At 35.9% G+C, this 20926-nt stretch overlaps 1 protein-coding gene across 3 annotated transcripts in view; it reads left to right on the top strand.

Moving 5' to 3' along the window:
- Positions 1–13344, top strand: part of SNTG1 (syntrophin gamma 1) — an 886518-nt gene extending 873174 nt beyond the window's left edge. For all 3 annotated transcript variants that reach the window (XM_027042820.2, XM_027042821.2, XM_053208542.1), the window contains one exon: positions 9043–13344. In XM_027042820.2, coding sequence (XP_026898621.1) covers positions 9043–9201 — 159 coding nt within the window. In that variant the 3' untranslated portion in view covers positions 9202–13344. The remainder of the gene's footprint in view (positions 1–9042) is intronic.
- The last annotated feature ends 7582 nt before the right edge of the window (positions 13345–20926 follow it).

The raw sequence follows: 20926 nt of genomic DNA, 5'->3' as shown, positions 1-20926 counted from the left end.
TTCTATTTTCTTTTATGAGCTATTGAATTTTATTTTCTCATGTGTTAGGAATGCAAAACATTTTTAACTTGGAAAGCGATAAGTTTAAATTGACATCTTTAAGGTAAAACAAATATATTAACTGCCTCTAAACTAAGTAACTGTCAAGGGGAATATGTCTATGGTGTGATCTTTTTTTTTCCTTTTTGCCGAAAGTCACCATTTACCTATAGAAGAAATGTAACAACATTTTTATTTTAATGATGTAAATGTAAACATTTTGAAAATCAAAATTTAAAAAAATAATAACACACTTGAAAGCATTTTCCAAGGAGTAACCTAGAGTATAACAATCAGGTACAATGTTATCTTCTCATAATAAAGAAACAAATAGTGCTAAAAATTACAGTAATCATGAAATCTTTGAAAATGAGAAAAACAGAATTTTGAATTGAAAAATTAGTTATTTGATTTTGAAAACAGGTACTGTAGAATTGTTCATAATATATGCATATTTTATTTATAGCCTTTTACATTTGCATTAGGATCAACTGTTTAAATTGTCCCATTTGAGTTTCTTAAGGGCATCTCTCATGTCTTTTTCAAATTTATGGTCCCAGGTATCAAGACATTGGCTGGCATATTATCATTTACTAAATAACTTAGTATTAGAGAAATGGTATAAATGTGGCATTAATGTATATCAGTGTTTTTTTTTATTCACTTAGAGGAATGATGCAAGATATTATTAAACAAGATTTTATATTACATCAGGATCCTAGGAGTACTTAAGACTTTGAAAGTAAGCATATTAGTATAGATTGGGAATTAAATGAGTTTTTATTTTTATTCACCAAACCTTGTAATAGAAGTCAAGAGACCAAGATAAACAATAAGTCAATAGCCCACACCACATAAATTTTACAAATCAGTGTACCTTACGACATCTTATACAATCAAGTGCCAAAGTGGGTTGATCTTCCAGAATGGCAAAATAAGGTCTTCTAAAATGGCGCTTCTCTGGAAAAGCAGTGTTTAAAAAAAAAAAAAAGTCAAAATTATCAGAATTAACTTTTTCAGCCTTTGAAATTAAACACGTTTGCAATAACTGTAGATTTATTACAGACATGCTCATGCTCTGTCTCTCTCTGTCTTTCAATAATAAATGAACATTAAAAACTTTGAAAAAATAAGTGACATAAGGAGGCGGTGCTTGTGGCATGTAGGGTGCATATTGGCAGTATAGGCTCATTACAATTCACCTTTGCTTCCTCTGTTGGGTCATTTCTTTTGGTGGCAGATATTTTTCTTGCATGTCTGTCTTCTTCCATTTAATTTTTTTTAAGTTTACTTATTTATTTTGAGAGAGGTAGAGTGCAAGAGGAAGAGGAACAGAGAGAGAGAGACAGAGAGAGAGAGTCCTCAAGCAGGCTCCGCACTGTCAGCACAGAGCCCAACGCAGGGTTCCATCTCAGGTGAGATCGCGAACTGGTGAAAGCATGAGTTGGAGGCTTAAGCGACTGAGCCACCCAGGAACCCTTGTCTTTTTCAATTTTGACTGATCGAATTTCTCCACCTCAGCCATATTGAGTTTGTCAGACACTGTTGCAGAGGAAGCAGAGGAAGGCGTACAGGAAGTGGAGTTAATAATAATTTTTATTTCACATAGTTTAAAAAACACGTATGACAAACATGGATTAAAACTTTGTTATTCTTTTTTATGAAGTTATAAAGTCAGTAACATGGCTTTTTTAAAAAAAATTGAGGTATAATTGACAGGGAACATTTCAGATGTATAACAGAATTATTTGATATTTGAATTTGCTGTGAAATGATCACCACAAAGTCTGGGTAACATCCATCACCATACATAGTTACAGTTTTTTGTCTTTGGATGTGAACTTCTAGGATTTACTCCGTTAGCAACTTTCAAATATGCAGCACCGTGTTATTAACTCTATAGTCGCATACTGTGTATACAACCCCACGACTTATTTTTTGTATACCTGGAAGCTTGTAACATTTGATGCTTTTCCCCCATTTCCCCTACCCCCTGATCCCTACCTCTGACAACCACCAATCTGGTCACTATATCTATAAGTTTATTTATTATTATTATTCCACATATATGTCAAATCATCTCTTTCTTTGTTGGACTTATTTCAGTTAGCATAGTGCCTTCAAGATCCATTGATGTTGTCACCAATGGCAGGAATTCATTCTTTTTCATGACTGGATAATATTCTTGTGTGTGTGTGTGTGTGTGTGTGTGTGTGTGTGTGTGTGTCTCACATTTCTTTATTTTCCATTAATGGATATTTAGGTTGGTTCCATATTTTGGCTTTGTAAATTATGCAGCAATGAATACGGAGGTGCATGTATCTTTTTGAATTAGTGGTTTTGCTTTCTTTGCTTATATACCCAAAGTGGAAATGCTGAATCATATGGAAGTTCTATTTTTTTTAATGTTTATTTATTTTTGAGAGAGACAGAGACAGAACATGAGTGGGGGAGGGGCAGAGAGAGAGGGAGACACAGAATCAGAAGGAGGCTCCAGGCTCCGAGCTGTCAGCACAGAACCTTACTGGGGCTTGAACCCACAAACTGTGAGATCACGACCTGAGTTGAAGTCGGACGCTTAACTGACTGAGTCACCCAGGCACCCCTGGAAGTTCGTTTTTACTTTATGAGGACACTTCATAGTGTTCTCCATAGTGTCTGCACCAATTTACATTCCCACCAACAGGGTACAAGTGTTCCCTTTTCTCCACTTCCTCACCAACTCTTGTTATTTCTTGTCTTTCTTGTAATAGCCATTTAACAGGTGTGAGGTGATATCTCACTGTGGCTTTGATTTTCATTTCCCTGAGAATGAGTGCTGAGCACCTTTCCAAGTACCTGTTGGCCATCTGGATGTCTTCTTTGGGAAATATCTACTCAGATTTGTCCATTTTAAGAGTCAGATTATCAGGGCGCTTAGGTGGCCTGACTTCAGCTCAGGTCATGATCTCACAGTTCGTACATCTGAGCCCCACATCGGGCTCTGTGCTGACAGCTCAGAGCCTGGAGCCTGCTTCAGATTCTGTGTCTCTCTCTCTTTCTAACCCTCCCCCACTCATGTGTGTGCCCTCTCTCTCTCTTTTTCACTGTCAAAAATAAATAAACATTTAAAAAATTACAAATCAGATCATCATTTTGCTCTTGGGTTGTATGAATTATTTATATTTGGGGGATATTTATCGAGTCAGATTTTTACAACTATGACTTCATATTCAATAGTTTGCCTTCTTCTTTTGCTGTATAGAAGCTTTTTATTTTGATGTAGTCCCACTTATTTATTTTTGCTTTGTTGCTTTGTTTTTGGTGTTGGATCCCAAAAGAAAAAAATCATTGCCAAGACCAATGCCAGGGGGTTTACCATCTATGTTTTCTTTGAAAATTTTATGGTTTCAGTTATTACATTAAAGTCTTTAATCTATTTTGAGTCAATTTTTGTGTATAGTGTGAGATAGTGGGCCAGTTTTATTCTTTTATATGTGACTGTCCAGTTTTCCCAACACCATTTATTGAAGAAATTGTCCTTTCCTCATTGTATATTCTTGGCTCTTTTGTTTTAAATGAGTTAGACAATATGCATGAGTTTAGTTTTGGAATCTCGATTCTATTCCACTGATGTGATGTATCTGTCTTTATGACAATGCCGTATCATCTTGATTCTATAGCTTCGTAATATAGTTTGAAATCAGAGTGTGATGCTGTCAGCTTTGCTCGTTCTCAAGGTTGCTGGGCTATTCAGAGTCTTCAGTGGTTCTATACAGATTTGGGGATTGTCTGTTCTATTTCTGTGAAAAATACTAGCGGAATTTTGATAAGGATTACATTGAATCTATAGATTGCTTTGGGTAGCATAGACATTTTAACAGTATTAATTCTTCTAATCCATAACCACAGAATATCTTGACATTTGTTTGTGTCTTCAATTTCTTTCTATCACTGTCTTTTGGTGTCTAATGTACAGCTTACTTACTTCACTGGTTACATTTATTCCTTGGTATTTATTATTTTGATGCAATTATAAGTGAGTTTATTTTCTTAATTTCTCTTTCTGATAGTTTATTATTAGTGTATAGGAATGTAATAGATTCCTGTATATTGATTTTATACCTTGCTATTTTACTGAATTTGTGTATTAGTGCTAATGTTTTTTAGTAGTGTCTTTGGGATTTTCTTTTATAATATCCTGTTATCTGCAAATATATATATCTGTAGATATTTAAGTCCATATGGTCCAATATGGTGTTTAAGGATGATGTTTCCTTTTGATTTTCTTTCTGGATGATCTATATATTGATGTAAGTGAGGTATTAATCCCCCAACTTTATTCTATTACTATTTCACCCTGTAGATCTTTTAATATTTGCTTTATATAGGTGCTTCCTAATTTATTAAATGTTAGAAAAACATAATTGATTTTGCCTATCGATTCATTTCTCTGCTCATTTAAGAAAGAAAAATGGACTTCTCTAAAAGATTATTATCTATACTTACTTTATTATTTTTTTGCACTCAATCACTTATGAACTGATTGCTGTGAGTCTTTTGCATCCATTTCTCCATATAAACTTCTTTTTTTTTTATTTAAAAAAAAAATTTTTTTTTTCAACGTTTATTTAGTTTTGGGACAGAGAGAGACCGAGCACGAACGGGGGAGGGGCAGAGAGAGAGGGAGACACAGAATCGGAAACGGGCTCCAGGCTCCGAGCCATCCGCCCAGAGCCCGACACGGGGCTCGAACTCCCGACACGGGGCTCGAACTCCCGACACGGGGCTCGAACTCCCGGACCGCGAGATCGTGACCTGGCTGACGTCGGACGCCTAACTGACTGCGCCACCCAGGCGCCCCTCTCCATACAAACTTCTTTGTCAAGGATCAAAATGATCTTCATGTTGCTAAATCCAATAGTCAATTTCCAATTCTAATTTTCCAGACTTTGTGTCTTGTCTCTCTCTCTTCCCGGCAATGACTGTTTTTTATTTTCTTTTCTGTTTCTTCCCTACTTTCCTATATTTTATACTGCAGGATTCCCCAGATTAGTCCCTAATCCTTCTCTCTACATACCCTCCAAGCCTTGCCCTTCTCACTCAGATCACTGCTTTATCCTTTATCTCATCTTTGTTCTGACACATCCTAATTTTTATAACCTACCTTGATTTTTCTACACTAATATATACATATATATAACATATATATTATATATATTATATTTATGTTATATATATTATATATGTTGTATATATGTTATATATGTGTCATATGTTATACATATATATGTTATGTATAATATCCATATTATAATATATATGTTATATATGTTGTATATATGTTGTATATATGTTATATATATATGTTACATACTTACCCTTTTAATCCTATATGCTCTCAAATATAACATGTCCGAAACCAAACTTGATCTTTCATGCAAACCCTGCTTTTTTTTCATAATTTCTCCATTTTACTAAATAACAACTCTCTCCTTTCAGTTGCTCAATCAAATATTTTGGAGTCAACCTTGACTCAAGTTTACTTTCAAATCCTGCTCCTTTCCTTATTGAAAACTTTATAACTTCTTTCCTTTTTTTCAATCTTCTTCCCAAGAGCTTATTCTCAACAGGGTAGTCAGAATTATAATTTTAAGATTTATGTCAATTCTTGTCACTTCTCTGCTCAGAAATTTCCCGTGTTTTTTTTTCCATGTGACTCGGAGTAAAACTCATGAAGAGTTCCTATGGACTGCAAATTCTGACCTGTGTTATTTCTCTGACTTCATTTCCTAGATTTTTTTTTTTAGACATTCCCTTAGTTCTGATTTTGCACACATGGCAATGGAGATTCTCTTATGTTGCATCCCCTCCCTCACACACTCTTGCTGTCTTCTGCTTTCTTTTCTTTTTTTAAAAGTTTCTCTTTCCTTCTTAGTCAGTTATTTTTTGAGGGAGAGAGAGGGCACAAGTGAGTGAGGGGCAGAGAGAGAGGGAGAGAGACAGAATCCCAAGAGGGCCATATAGGGAGGGAAAGAGAGGAAGAGAGAGAGAGAGAGAAGCGGGACTCACCCATGGCGGGGCTCGAGCTCACCAGATACAGAGCTTGAACCCACAACCCGCGAGATCATGACCTGAGCCAGACAGAGTCTGATGCTTAACTGACTGAGCCACCCAGGCGTCCCTCTGTTTTATTTTCTTGACTTTACTTACAATTATTTCAGCAATATTATATTTAATTGATTTATAGTCTTGTATCTTGTGTCTTGCCACTAGAATTAAGTCCCTTCAGGACTTGGTTTGTCTGTTTTGCTCGCTATTTTTTATCTTTCCACCAAGAGAAAGACTAAATGCCTATAAAGCACTCAATAAATATTCACTGAATGAATGAATGAATGAATGAACAATTAAAATTTGAAGACAACTTATGTTTAGTGAGATTTATGGCGTTCAGAAGAGCTTTATCATAAATAATCATAATAAATTTGATGTAAAAATAATAAATAATTTGATGGATGTCATTGTGGTTGCTCAGCAGGTAGATGGACAGATGTGTAGCTCTAGGAGTCATATTAGAAATGAGTAAATATATATATATTTATATATTATATAAGTATATATTATATAAGTATACTTATATATATTATATAATATATATAAGTATATATATACTTATATATATACTTATATATATATAATATATATATAAGTATATATATATTATATATATAAGTATAAGTAAATATATATATAAGTATATAAGTATATATTATATAAGTATATTATATAAGTATACACATACATATATATCTGTATGTATACATACAGATATATCTGTATATATATATGTATATATACAATATAATATATATATCTGTATATATATGTATGTATACATGAGAGTCAAAGCCCCAAGAACAGATATAGTTGCCAAAAGTGACCATGGAAACAGGAGAAAGATGAGTTAACATTGGAATCTAGAATCAAAATTGAGCGCATGTCTGCCTCCTGCTTTCTCTTCTTACCTATCACTTCCCGCCTATCACTCACGCTCCTGAAAAAAGGTGTAAAAACGTCAAAGTGCCAATCTACATCAAATAATTGGCATATAATTTACAAGGTATGAATAATTGGAATGAGTAATCTTTCTAAAAATTCCTGTATGATTAGATATTTATTTTTGACAATCCAGACATTATCTCCAAGTCACTAAAGATGTGGTAGAATTATTTTTGAGAAAACATTGTTATATTTTTGCCCACTTGCAATATTCGGATGTTTTCACCTTTACCAAGAGTGAATTGCATGTTTTTTTTCTGGTTTTATTTTTGTAACAGTACATGGGCACATGCAGATTTTCCAAAACTTTACCACACCTTTCATGTCTGGTGGACTTAATCTGGGTTGATATCAAACATATTCAAAGTCTCCGGGTGACATAAACTGGCGGCACAAAGAGCGAAGGGATGGACAGGCGACTTTGACGCAGAGTTAAGGCAAGCGTAAAGCTGCTCGTGGGCAAATACACGTCATGTTGCCAATGAAGTGGGTTGTTAAAAAGAAAGCTTCTGAAATAATTTATGATGGGGTGACTGAAAGCATTTTTCGGTTAAAGCCTTTAAGGAAATGAGAATAACTAAATCAGATCTTTGCTGGTTTCCAGAATCAGCTAACATTTGCCATAGGAAGCTGTGACATACAATACCAAAGCTTTGAAGGGAAGTACTGAGGCAGCGTAGCTGTTTTATCTATATCGTACAGAACTATGAGTGAATTTGTGTTGCGCTCTTAGTGTGTTTCTGCTGCATGACCTGAGAAAATATTCCTAAGATGAATTATTTTATTTCAATAGTTTCCTGGTGGATGGCAGATATTACACTCTGTCCCAACTGAATAGACACGTTGTGTTGTTTCTCATCGTATATTACAAATTGCAAACACGATTAATGTGCATATCCGTTGTCATTCTGCATCCTTTATTACAAATGTGTAACGATAAAGCAACAACTTTGTCAGAAGTTTCGTGTGGTGTATTACCCTCTAGCGAATCCTCTTTGTGATCATTTTGTCATACAGATTCCATTCAGCACACGTATGTGTCTCCTCTCTATCCTCTTGAAATTAAGACATTTCTATGGGACGATTGATGGTTTTCCATAAAAAATATTTGTGACGTCAGCTTTTAAAATCTATCCTGAGTATCACCTCCTGATTTTACAGCCAGTCTAACACCATTCGTGTTTGAAAAACAAAAACGAAAAAAACCAAAACGCCTTGTTTCTTTCTTTTCTTTTCTTTTTTTTTTTTTGCAACGTGGGATACAAATTTCCTTAAAGATCTCAATGGGAAATACTTATAAAAACTTCAAACTATTATTGGGCCTTGGTTGAGTTTTGTTTTGTTTTTTTTTAAACAGTCAGATACAACAAATTTAAATAATCAAATACACAGTTAAAATTAGTTACATTTAAAATTAATGCATGTATTTTATTTTGGAACGGCACCATTTGGCTCCTGGTGCCGTAAATATTGATACACCCTTGCTTTCAGCATTTCGTATTCAGTGTCTTATGACAAATTGTAACTTATTCTAGAGAATAATGAAGAATATTTTTTAAATATTTTAATCCAAATGTATCACTGGAAATGTGTATAAAGAAGTGAAAAATACTTTTTAAGCCACTCCCATGTTTCTCTTGTACTTTATCGAGAATAAGATTTTATTCTGGCCAAATGTACCTCTATGCAGCATTTACCAATACCGAAGTGACTTTCATAGATAATAAGAATGCTTAGTATTTCTAGCCTCGGACTGCCATGTTTTGAAGTAAATCTTCAATACACATGAAGTTTACATATTGAATAAAAAGGCCTACAGTTTATATGCATCAGATATAATTAACTGGTTCCAATTGGTTTTATCAAGCTTCAAAAAATGACTATTATCTAGTCGTCTAGTTATTATCGAGTGTTTTCAAGACACTGATTTGTATTTGATCTGAAGCTTTTCTCGTTCCTTTGCAGGAGCTGGAATTTTCAAATCTGTTCGCTGTTCTCCACTGCATCCATTCGTTCTTTGCTGCCAAAGTAGCTTGTTTGGACCCTCTCTTTTTAGGCAATCAGGCTGCAGCTTCCGCTGCTCCCAGCTCCGCTACAACAAGCAAAGCCAAGTACACAACCTGACACACGGGGCTTCCTTTTGCCATGTACCATGACTGTACAAACCGAATAAACATCCTCATCATTTTAGACGCTGGAGAAACAATGGTGTCACCAGGTCGACAGTGAATTCGATTTGAAATTTCAGCAGAAAACAAGAAGGTCCTGAGGGATCTCAAAAGCATTTCTGTTTTGGAAGGCATTTGTGAGTAATCTTAAAAGAACCTAACAGCTCGTTCTCACTCAGTTTGTTTGTACCAGTATTTCATCAAAAGTGAAGACAAAAAAATGAATGATTCAAAGTATGTACATAATATAAAAAAATTGTAAGCTACCTATAAATAAAAATACCACTTAAATGGTTATTTCTGTATTTTAGATTATTTTGTATGACAGATACCTGTCGGGCCAGATCACGAACTAATGCCCTATCATTGAATTGCAAGTAATATAAAGGAGGCAGACCATGTGGCAGCAAAGGAAAAAAAGCATGCAAAATTTCATCAAGGAAGGAAGCACTTTAATCTGCTGGTGTAGAGTTTTCTGTGTATTCTCATTCCGCAACACGACGCTGGCACTCCAATTTTGTTTATCTTGTTGTCAGATATTCTTAAGAATTTCAAAAGAATAAATTCATTGATTCCATGAGAGTCACAATGTAAAATGTATTATTTTTCCTTAAATCACTGAAACCAACGTGTTATCACTGCTAGTGTCAACCAACTATGCCAAAAGATGTTCATTTAATGACGAATGAAGAAAACATTCGTGAACCTCTTGGTCTTTCCTTCGTTTAAGGAGATTTTCACTTACATAATGGGATTTGGTATCGCATTAAAGTTTCATAAATTTTCAGTGACCCCAAAAACTTTTGTAGAGAAAGCCATAGCGACACATGTGGCACGTGAAACAATTCTTTGTAATCCTAATTCTAGTTATTTACGGACTAAAATGATCATAGGGTATGGTCTCCAAGTTTTACTTATGTTAGGGAGATGACATTTTCCCATTTTAGTAATATTTTATGAGAAAATAAGGTGAGATATGAAAATAAAATGTTAAATTTCTAACTTACCATGTCATAAAAATGATTATATAAGGCCAAACTAAGTGGGTTATTTTAGGTATCTTGTGTTAGTAAATGTAAAGGGGATGGAAATCTGAAAACATCAGAGGTATGTGCACATGACAGATCCCAGGCGTTACATGACCATTTGTTTAATGCCGAGAACCTTCTCCTTTACTACAGCTGTACTGAGATCTGCTTTTAAACAACCGTCTATTAAAAAAAGAAAGATTACTTGTATGTTAACATGCATGTCCCCAACTAAATCAAACACTGGATATTTCCTTGTGAAGATGATGAAATACCCAATAAGTTGGTTTGATTGTCTTTTTTTTTTCTTTTTCAATATTTTTTTTAATGTTTATTTTTGAGAGGCACAGAGAGACAGAGCATGGGTGGGGGGAGGGCAGAGGGAGAGGAAGACACAGAATCCGAAGCAGGCTCCAGGCTCTGAGCTGTCAGCCCGGAGCCCGACGCCGGGCTTGAACCTGTGAACCACAAGATCGTGACCTAAGCCGAAGTCGGTTGCCCAACTGACGGAGCCACCCAGGCACCTCTGATTTTCTTTTCCTAAATAGGACAAAAAATTTACGAAAGAAAGGATCAAAATTGTTTGCAAAAAGGACACATGATCGTTATACTGACAAATTTATCAAACTATTTCCATAATCATCCTAAATTATTAATTCACTTTGTGTCTGGTTAATTCTTAAGCACATTGAGATTGAAAAGAAAAAAGCCAGGGCTCATAATTGTAACTGGCAAGAGTTAAGTTGCATCTAGGACGCCTTATTGAAAGAACTGTGGCAAATAGGACACCACGTGGTTTTTACATGGTTTCTTTTGACCATGAAATGAATATATACTCAAAATGGGGAGAACACTGTGAAATTACTGCTCACTATCTATTGACCGAACGGGACAGTCATTCTAAAGCCAGGAGCCCGCCAAAAGCAGGCTTCAGGAAGGCCCCGGAGCCTGGGGAGGAAGAGCAGAGAGACGCCTGCCCCTTAGGGTGGGTAGCAGTACCAGCCGGTTCCTTGCAGAATCTCTGCTGTGAGTTAGACGCGTATCTCAGAGCGCCCCACATTGGGGCAGCATGGATGTGTCCACAGGGAGATCATCCGGTCTGTGGGGAGTAGGAAGTGGGCTCAGCCACCAGGAAAAAAAAAAAAAAAGGAAGTCGATTTAAACCCTTACATAAGTGCAATGTAATCATTTTTAAAAGCAATGTCAGGTTTATAAAAGCTCCGTTTTGAATATAGAAAAGACAATTGAATGAAATATCCTTTTTGTTGTATAATAAAAAATCTTCTAGCCTGTGCTTAGGTGTATGAAGGAAACGGTGCACAATGAGATATGTATGGGTATATATCTCCTTGTACAACACACACACACACACACACGCACACATATGTGTATATGTATATAATAAAATGCTACCCACAAATTATATTAGATGAATATATTTCAAATATATATATTTAATACACTTTAAATTTACACTGTAAATTGTAGCTTGAATTAAAATTTATGATAATACGATATTGTGTTTATTTTTGATACCACTGATTAAAAAAGAAAAAAACAAACCTAACAGGCCTAAATTGCTGCGTAACATTAGTGGAGCACCTACTACTAGAAAAATATTACTCTGATGTTCATCAGTTACCAAATAGTATTTAACACTTTCCTTTACAGTGGAATGATTAGCCACTGTGGTTTGTTATAACTGGAACTATTTGAATGAGAAAGATTAAAAAATGAACAAAATACTCAGATAAATCTCTATTTCTCATGTAATGTAGGTTTAGGTGTATGAGATTTACTCATCAAATCCTCGTTTGTACTAGAGCACATTTTAATAGCAGAATGCTTCATTATGTGTTAACCCCTCCAGTGCCTTGGGATATGTGTGTGTGTGTGTGCGTGTGTGTGCATGTATACACATTATACATGTATGTGTACATATGTATGTGCATGTATGTATGTATATATGTATACATACATATATATACACATTAAAGGATTCATTATACTGTACATAGTGCAAGCTCAAAGAGAATATTATATTATAGGTACTTAGGCCAGAGAAGGGAGTTCAGATATCATTTGAAATATTTGCTAACTACTATAATAATGTATTTTGCCTGATAAAGAATAACAATTCATTTAATTAAGCTGAAGTATATTAAAGCAGGGGCATTTTAATTTGTTACACCGCAGCAAATATTTATTTCAAATATACTTTAAGATAGAATGTGTAACGTGTACCCCAACATTTACCATCTAACACTATTTTAAAGGGAGAATAAGCAGCTAATCATTCTTGCCCATTTTTCAGGCAGGTACCAGCTTAGAGTCTTAAAGTCTGTGCTCACAAAACTGTCATTAGGCAAGAAGAAAAGTAATTACTTGAAAATAAATGTCAAGTTCATATGAACCATAAAAGCAGAGAAATTTTCCTTTGGGTGCATTGGTTTATAGATCGACGTTTCCCTCATTTACAATGACAAAGCTTATTCATAAACTTTGTTTACATGGAATGCTGGGTTTGAGAGAGCTTGATTTATTATTGTGGAAAAGTAATAATCCTAACAATGATTTAGAATTACTGCTAGAAATCAGCAGGTGGAGAAGCTTTAAAAGCACAAGGACGATCTTGTGCTTAATTTTTAAGGTAAGTGTACACGTTCTGATATTAATAACAAACATTTTGCTACTCTTAATAGTGCTGTACTCATGAGCTCTTAAGGAATTGCTTTATTCATACCTCTAAAACTCTTGTTTATGATTTATTCTTATTCCTTAATACTTCAAAGTCATAATTCACTTATTTGCACATTTGAAGTTGCTTTTGAAGATAAATAAAATGTTATAAATGTTATATATTTTATACATATCAAAAATGCAATGACAATACCAGAAATATGAAATGTAAATATATTTATTTCATTTTTAATTGTTTCAGTGGATGTTTGTAAAATGTAAATTAATATCTGTGACAAATGACTTGTCACTTCGTTCTTTAAGTTCATTAATGTACTACTAACAAAACTGTACCTTTTCTAATGAAGCATACTGGAAAATAAAAACAAATACTTTTTACTACATTTGTATTTTCACTTCTTGGGTTTGATCTGTAAATTTCACGTGTATTTAGAGCATGATTCTGGGGACTTAACTGAAATGGACTGGGACAAATATGAGCTAACAGCCTGGGGCACAGACCTCTTGGGGCATGATCTGTTCTGGTTCATCAATATTTACCAAGATTGCATGTCTGACCTCCAAAGGCTCTAAAGGTTGAAGAAAGATGCTATCTGCCAAATTACTTAAACAGCCACAATTACAACTTTTGAAAACACGAGAACTTTGATATTTACACAGTGGTCCGTTGAGAGCAGAGTCTACACTGAGAGCACTGGTCTGACAGGGCGTCATCGTCTGGCCATTTGTAACCGGAGCAGCTCATCTCATATGTCATACGAGACCACAATGGTCTTTCGGGTAACTATAGTGTGGTAAGAGAGACTGATTACAGGAATCACTTTGAGACAATTCTGATATCTAATGTTTATTTATTTTTGAGAGAGACAGAGACAGAATGCAAGTGGGTTGGGGCAGAGAGAGAGGGAGGCACAGAATCCGAAGCAGGCTCCAGGCTCTGAGCTGTCAGAACAGAGCCCGACGCGGGGCTCGAACTGACAGCTGTGAGATCGTGACCTGAGCCGAACTCCAACCGCTCAACCGACTGAGCCACCCAGGCGCCCCAAGACAATTCTGATATCTATATTATTCTAGCTGTTAAATGAACATCTCTCTCATTTTTGATACTCTCTTTTTCTGTTTTGGGGAAAAAAACTGATGGAAAAATAGTACATGCCCATCATAAGTAGTTTAAGCAATTAAAAAGAATATTAAAAAGTAGGGATTATATTAAACCTTGGCAGCACAAAAATAAACATAATTCACTTTAGATAAATGTTGATATATATACTCATGTTTATATAGAGCCCAAAAGAAGTATAATTACTTGATGTACTGATGTACAAGTACGTGGATTTAAATGCTTCTATAGAGGGGGCGCAGTCGGTTAAGTGTCCGACTTCAGCCAGGTCGCGATCTCGCGGTCCGTGAGTTCGAGCCCCGCGTCAGTCTCTGGGCTGATGGCTCAGAGCCTGGAGCCTGTTTCCGATTCTGTGTCTCCCTTTCTCTGCCCCTCCCCCATTCATGCTCTGTCTCTCTCTGTCCCAAAAATAAATAAACATTGAAAAAAAAATAAAAAAAAATGAAATGCTTCTATAGATCTATTCCTTCAAAAAGCACAATATAAAATAAACCGGTAACTGTGTTTTGGGGGAATGTATGAACAATAATAGCAAAACATGGATTTTTAAAAGTTGACTACTTATTAGGAAAAAGTAGAATTATGGTATATTTTAAAAGGATCAGGACTTCAAGAATATTCTCTTCTTTAATTTTTTAAGATTCATTCAAGTTTAAATACAAAAGTACCAACTTTCCTGAATAGAGTTCTGTACATTTTGATAAATGGATATAATTGTGCACCACCACCAAGATAAAAATATAGCATAGTTCAATCACACCAATAAATGCCACTTTGTAGACAACCCCTTGTAACCCTAACCCTTGTAGACTATTGATTTGTTTTCTGTCCCCATAGCTTTCCTTTTTCAAGACTGAAATGTACAGTATTTCATCTTTTGATATTATCCCCACTCTTTTGGGAGATCACGTCTCCACAGAAAGTATTTTTGGTTACGTTCTCTGTCAAAAGGATACCAGTCTTGATCCCTTTCGTTGTGTTCACAAAGGTTCTACCGGCTTTGCCCTTCGTCCACTGTATCCCTTCTGTCTTCTGTCACAGGCACCTCTATCCAGGCTAGGAGTCTTCTAGACACGAAACAGGTACTACCTCTTACATGAACAAGTATGGAGTGAAGGAAATAAACATATTTGTGTAATGTCAATTCCAGTTAAGGAAAATACAACAGTCATTTTTTTTTTTTTTTTACCTAAGAGGTTTCATGAGTTTACTTTTATGTGAACACAAGTTTTTTTTTTTTTAATTTTTTTTTTCTTCAACGTTTTTATTTATTTTTGGGACAGAGAGAGACAGAGCATGAACGGGGGAGGGGCAGAGAGAGAGGGAGACACAGAATCAGAAACAGGCTCCAGGCTCCGAGCCATCAGCCCAGAGCCTGACGCGGGGCTCGAACTCCCGGACCGCGAGATCGTGACCTGGCTGACGTCCGACGCTTAACCGACTGCACCACCCAGGCGCCGCATACAAGTTTTTAACTTATTTGAATAAATACCAAGCAGGGTAATTGCCAGATCATAGGGTAAGAATATGTTTAATTTTGTCAGAAATTATCCAAACTTTTTCCAGTTGTGCGTTCCCACCAGTAATGAATGTGAATACCTTTTCTCTACATCCTCACCAACAGTTGCTATCGTGAGTGTTTGAGATTTTGGCCATTCTAACAGGTATGTTTTGGTATCCTTATTTCACCATAAGCAGAATAAGATTCTTTGTTCTTAGTGCCCAATAGCTTCTATTCTCCCCAACTCTTTCAACCTGAGATTCCTCGTCATCTTTGTATGTGTTGGTGAGAGCTGCTGTAACAAAGTACCACAAATTGAGTGGCTTAAACAACACAAGTCTGTTAGCTCTGGTCTGGAAGCTGGAAATCCAAGATCAAGGTACCAGTAGGATGATACACACTGTGAAGGCACTAAGGAAAGCTCTGTTCCAGGATTCTTTCCAAGCTCCCGGGGGTTCCTTGACAACGTCATTGCAATCTTCACATGGTATTCTCCGTGTGTGTGTGTGTGTGTGTGTGTGCACGCGCGTGTCCTTTGTTACGGTCAAATTGGATTAGGGGGCTGCCATACTCCACTATGACCTCATCTTAACTCCCTACATCTGCAGTGGCCCTCTTCCCAAGTAAAGTCACATTCTGATGTCTGGGGGTGAGGATTTTAACCTATCGATCTTGAGGAGAACACATTTCAACACATAGCAGTCCTTTAGATGGCAACTTAAATGTCCCTTACAACGAGAAGCTTTTTTCCTTCTCTTAATCAGAAAAACTGAATTCTTTCTGCCATGTACTTATAACACTTGGCCATGTTTATTGCTATGGTTTAATTTACCGTCTTCCCTACTAAGCTTGAATTTCTAATTTCTGGGAAGGCAGAGTCTATGCCCATGTTGCTTACCTTTGTTACTCACCACCTCGCACCATGTCTGGAACACAGACGTGCTTAATGAAAGGTGTTACTGTTGAGTGATTTTAATAACCAAAAGTGAGGTTTCGTTCAGAATTAAAGCGGATGACATTACAAAAGTGACATTATTCTATTTCAGTCATTATCCTAACATAATTGCTTACGTTTCTAAGAAAATAATTGGAGAGTTTGCTCTTACACGGAACTGCTAATCATATAAATAATAGCAGGCAAGATAAGAAAACAAGAGTTGATATTCCTCTGCACTTTTTCTGTTTGATTTTTTAGAACTGATATTTCTTATCTTGCATTATCATTTTATTAAAAACATCGTGGGGGAGTGCCTGGGTGGCTCACTGGGTTAGGTGTCCGACTTCAGCTCAGGTCACGATCTTGTGGTTCATGGGTTCAAGCCCCACCTCAGGCTGTGTGCTGACAACTCAGAGCCTAGAGCCTGCTTTAGATTCTTTTTCTCCCTCTCTCTCTGTCCCTCCCCACTTGCACTCTGTCTGTCTCTCTCTCAAAAATAATCATTAAATTTTTTAAAAAATATATCTGGTAGTTATATATATGTGTATATATACACACATTTTAGTAATCTATAAATAGTAATCTATAATAGTGATCTATAGCTAGTCATGTATAAATACATCTTAAAACTTGTCAAGTTTTATACTGAGTAGTACATGTCTCTATGGAACAATTAAATAATTTTGAGAGAATTTTTCTAAAAGCAAGGATAAAAGAAAAAATTCAAAATTAAGGCGTTGTAAAGTGAACAATGAAAAACATATATAGATCTAGAATTGTACAGAGAAACTCAATTTACTAATTCAGTGAAATGCACTCGGAAAGATAAAAATCATCGAAATGCATCCAGGGAGAATAAGGGTCTTTGTTACCTAGCAGTAACCAGTTAGCTTTCTTAAGAATATTCAGGATGAGAGAAACTACTTTAACTCTTCTTTTCGTGAGTTAGTGATTTCGTTCAATAAATAAGATAAGTGAAACCAAAGAATCAAAGTCAAATAACCATGAATATGTTATGTTGACATTTCCAAATGACTTTGAATGTGCAGTAATGGGATTTGCAGATCTGCTTTATGACAGTTCCCACAAAATGATTATGTGGAACAAAATTATGTCATTTCTAAAAAATGATTGTGTTGCCATGGTCACCTCTGTCAGAAACACTCTATCTAATCTCTTCTATACACAGCACCTTCAGCTTCATGATCCAGTTATGTTCTAAAACTCTAGCGCACGGTAATTATGTATAACTTACTCTATTCTTTTTTATAGAAAAGGTTGCAAATGATGATCACCTACTGTTTTAAAATAATTTTTTGATGTGAAATTTATATCACATAGAATTATTTTAAAGTAAACAATTCAGGGGCACTTAGTATATTCACAGTATTGTGCTACCAACCGCCTCTGTCTAGTTTCAAAACGTTTCCATCATTCTAGAGTAATATCATTATCCATTAGGCAATTTCTTCCCATTCTCCCTTCCCCCAGACCCTCACCACCATCTGTATGCATTTTGTCTTCATGGATTTAATGTATTCTGGATATTTCATATAAATGGAATGATACAATATGTGACCTTTTTGTCTTACTTTTTTCACTCAGCAGAATGTGCTTGGGGTTCATCTATGTTGTTGTGGGAAACAGTTCATTCCTCTATATGGTTGAATACCCAGCTACTCTGTTAACATAGAAAAGGAAGGTAATAATTCTGCTCATTTGAGTTCCAAGTCCCAGTCAGAAAAGTCAATAGTGCTAGGGTCAGAGGAAATGAAGAAAAATCTAAGTCCATTACTGGATTCAGAATGGCTTCCATGAAATATTTAAATAAACACAATTTGTCTCTCAAAGTGGGCCATCTTTTCTCCTGCACCTCACTGCATGTTTTCTGCATAATGCGAATAATTTATGTAGTGCTCTAATGTTCCTCCTCAAACCTTCCTGGCTTAGTGTTGCCTAACATGCTCCAAAATTATGATATTCCTATCTGTATTTTATCAAAATTCATATTCCCTAAATTCCATTAAGCTAAGAGAAATATTGGAGAGTAAAATTAGAATGAATTCAAATTGATGGATATTAATGACAATAGATAACACTTTTATAGCATTTACTATGCTTTCAGTATGCTTCTGAGTTGTTTACATGTATTAACTCATTCAACCTTCTTCATGGCAACCTTTAAGGTAGGTTTCAATATTATCCCTATTCTATGGGTAAGAGCATAGAGTTTAAACAGATTTCCCTAAATCCTCTAGCAAATTAGAAAAGCAGGAAAAATGAGTAGAACATTGCTAGAGTTCATATATATGTGTGTGTGTGTATATATACACACATATAGAGAAAGAGATTTCATATATATATATATATATATATATATATATATATATACACACATATACACACACACACACACACACACACACTTGCAAAGTACTTAAATAGAATTTCAGTCCCAGTAATTACCTAAAAGTTGGGGGCATTAGAAAAGTGGGTAAGTTTTTTACTTGTGTTTATTTGCAATCAGACATGGGAGCAAAGATCCACAATGTTCTCAATGATTGCATGTCTGGCCTTGTGGATTGCTCTGAGGTGTTGTTCTACTTCACAATATGCTTTGATAGGGATGCTTGAGGTCTCAAATTCATGAGATTACAACCAGTGTATTCACAGTGGAATCTCCAGCAATGAAAGTAGGCACTCCCTTCAGGAGTAGATGCTCTTTACACGCAGAGAATATATCGCACAGAATCTGTGTAATATAGTGGTAGGTGCTGTGACAGCAAGATTTCCACTGACATTGGTCTTACCTCTATGGTTGACCTGTGCCAACACCAGGTTCTTTGTACCAAGGCCACGTGGTTCCAACTTCTCTAGACTTCTTTTAGATGACTATTACTATTGCCCTATACTTCTTCTTGCTCACAATCTTTGAACCTGGGGTGACCTCTACCTGGAAACTTATTCACTAATTTACAGGCATAACTTCTATTCACTCCAGGTGTCATTTTTGATGTCACTTTTTTCAATGAAGCTTTCCTTGATACCCCTGCTTTCCACCACCATCACTAAGACCTGTGAGTTACATTTCATTATCTTCTTTTGGTATATAAGGAAACTGAGAAAACCTGCCTATTCATTTTCGTAAGATTAGGCAAAGGGTAATTAAAATAGACTGAACACAAGTTTGGTGGCTACATAAAACATGGAGAGAAAAATGCACACTGGCTGGGAAACTTAGAACTCGTGAAAGGGAATGACCGTGAAATCTTTGCGTTTTCTTATTGACTCGTGTCTCAGACTGGCTAGTGGAGAAAGCAGCAACTCTGGATGCCAATAAACACAAATTAGTAAAGGTTCCGAGGAAAACATGTTCACTTTAGCCACATGGCCTGGTAAGGGACAAACTAGCAAGATAGAAAACATTTGGATGGCAGATGTGAAGACAGGATGTTAGAAATGACAAAAACTGAAAAAGAAAGAGAAAACAGACTGAAAACAAATGAGCAGGGCATCAGAGATCTGTGGGCTTAAAGCAAAACATCTAACATTTTTGTCATGGGAATCCCAGAAGGAAAGGAAAACAATGGTGGAGTTAAATCGTATTTGAGGAACTAATGGCTGAAAACTGTCCCAATTTGCAAAATATGTATATGTATAGACTCAAGTACCTGACTGAACCCCAAACAGGATAAATTCAAAGAAGTAAATTACAAAATAAATCACAAACTATATCAAAGTGAAAACATTTATTTTGTCAAACTATAGGCAAAGCAAATGAAAGTAATAAGAGAGAAAGGACTCTTTGCCAGTAGGAGGAAAAAACCCAGCTAAGAGGATAGTAAATTTCACTTCTGAAACCACAGTGGCCAGAAAGAAGTAAGACAATACTTTCCAAGTATTGAAAGAAATGGTTTATCAACCCACAATACTATATACAGTAAAACTACCCTTCAATAATAAGGGGAAAAATTGGGAAGTGGAATATAGCCTGGAGTCGTCACTTTCCTTCTTGCCCAGGCAAGGGTGCTGGGGCATAGCCCCACCCTCTGTGGCTCTTGGCCCCACTGACTGGAAAGGCTGATAAAAAAAACCCTGAAAGCTGTACTGTCCAGTGGTGCTCAAACAAAGAGAAAGACAGGCAGAACCCATTGCTTTTAGGGCAAAGCCAGTGGCCTTGTTTTGTAAGGGAACTCTATATGCAGACTGAATTAAGACAACAAAGAGTGTTGCCATTTTTAGAGCTGCTCCTCCTGCGGCAGTCAAGCAAAGACTCTAATTCATAGCTATGTTCACCATTGAATACAGCCTTCAGCTTGTTGGACCAGGGAACTCAGCCAGAACAAATGGCAAAATGCAAAGCTCATTCAACAGTCGGGGGTACAGTAGCACTTG

Source organism: Acinonyx jubatus, chromosome F2 (assembly GCF_027475565.1).
Source record: "Acinonyx jubatus isolate Ajub_Pintada_27869175 chromosome F2, VMU_Ajub_asm_v1.0, whole genome shotgun sequence".
NCBI classification, from domain to species: Eukaryota; Metazoa; Chordata; class Mammalia; order Carnivora; family Felidae; genus Acinonyx; species Acinonyx jubatus.
Note: the sequence above shows the minus strand (reverse complement) of the source record. Positions and strands in the feature narration are given on the sequence as shown.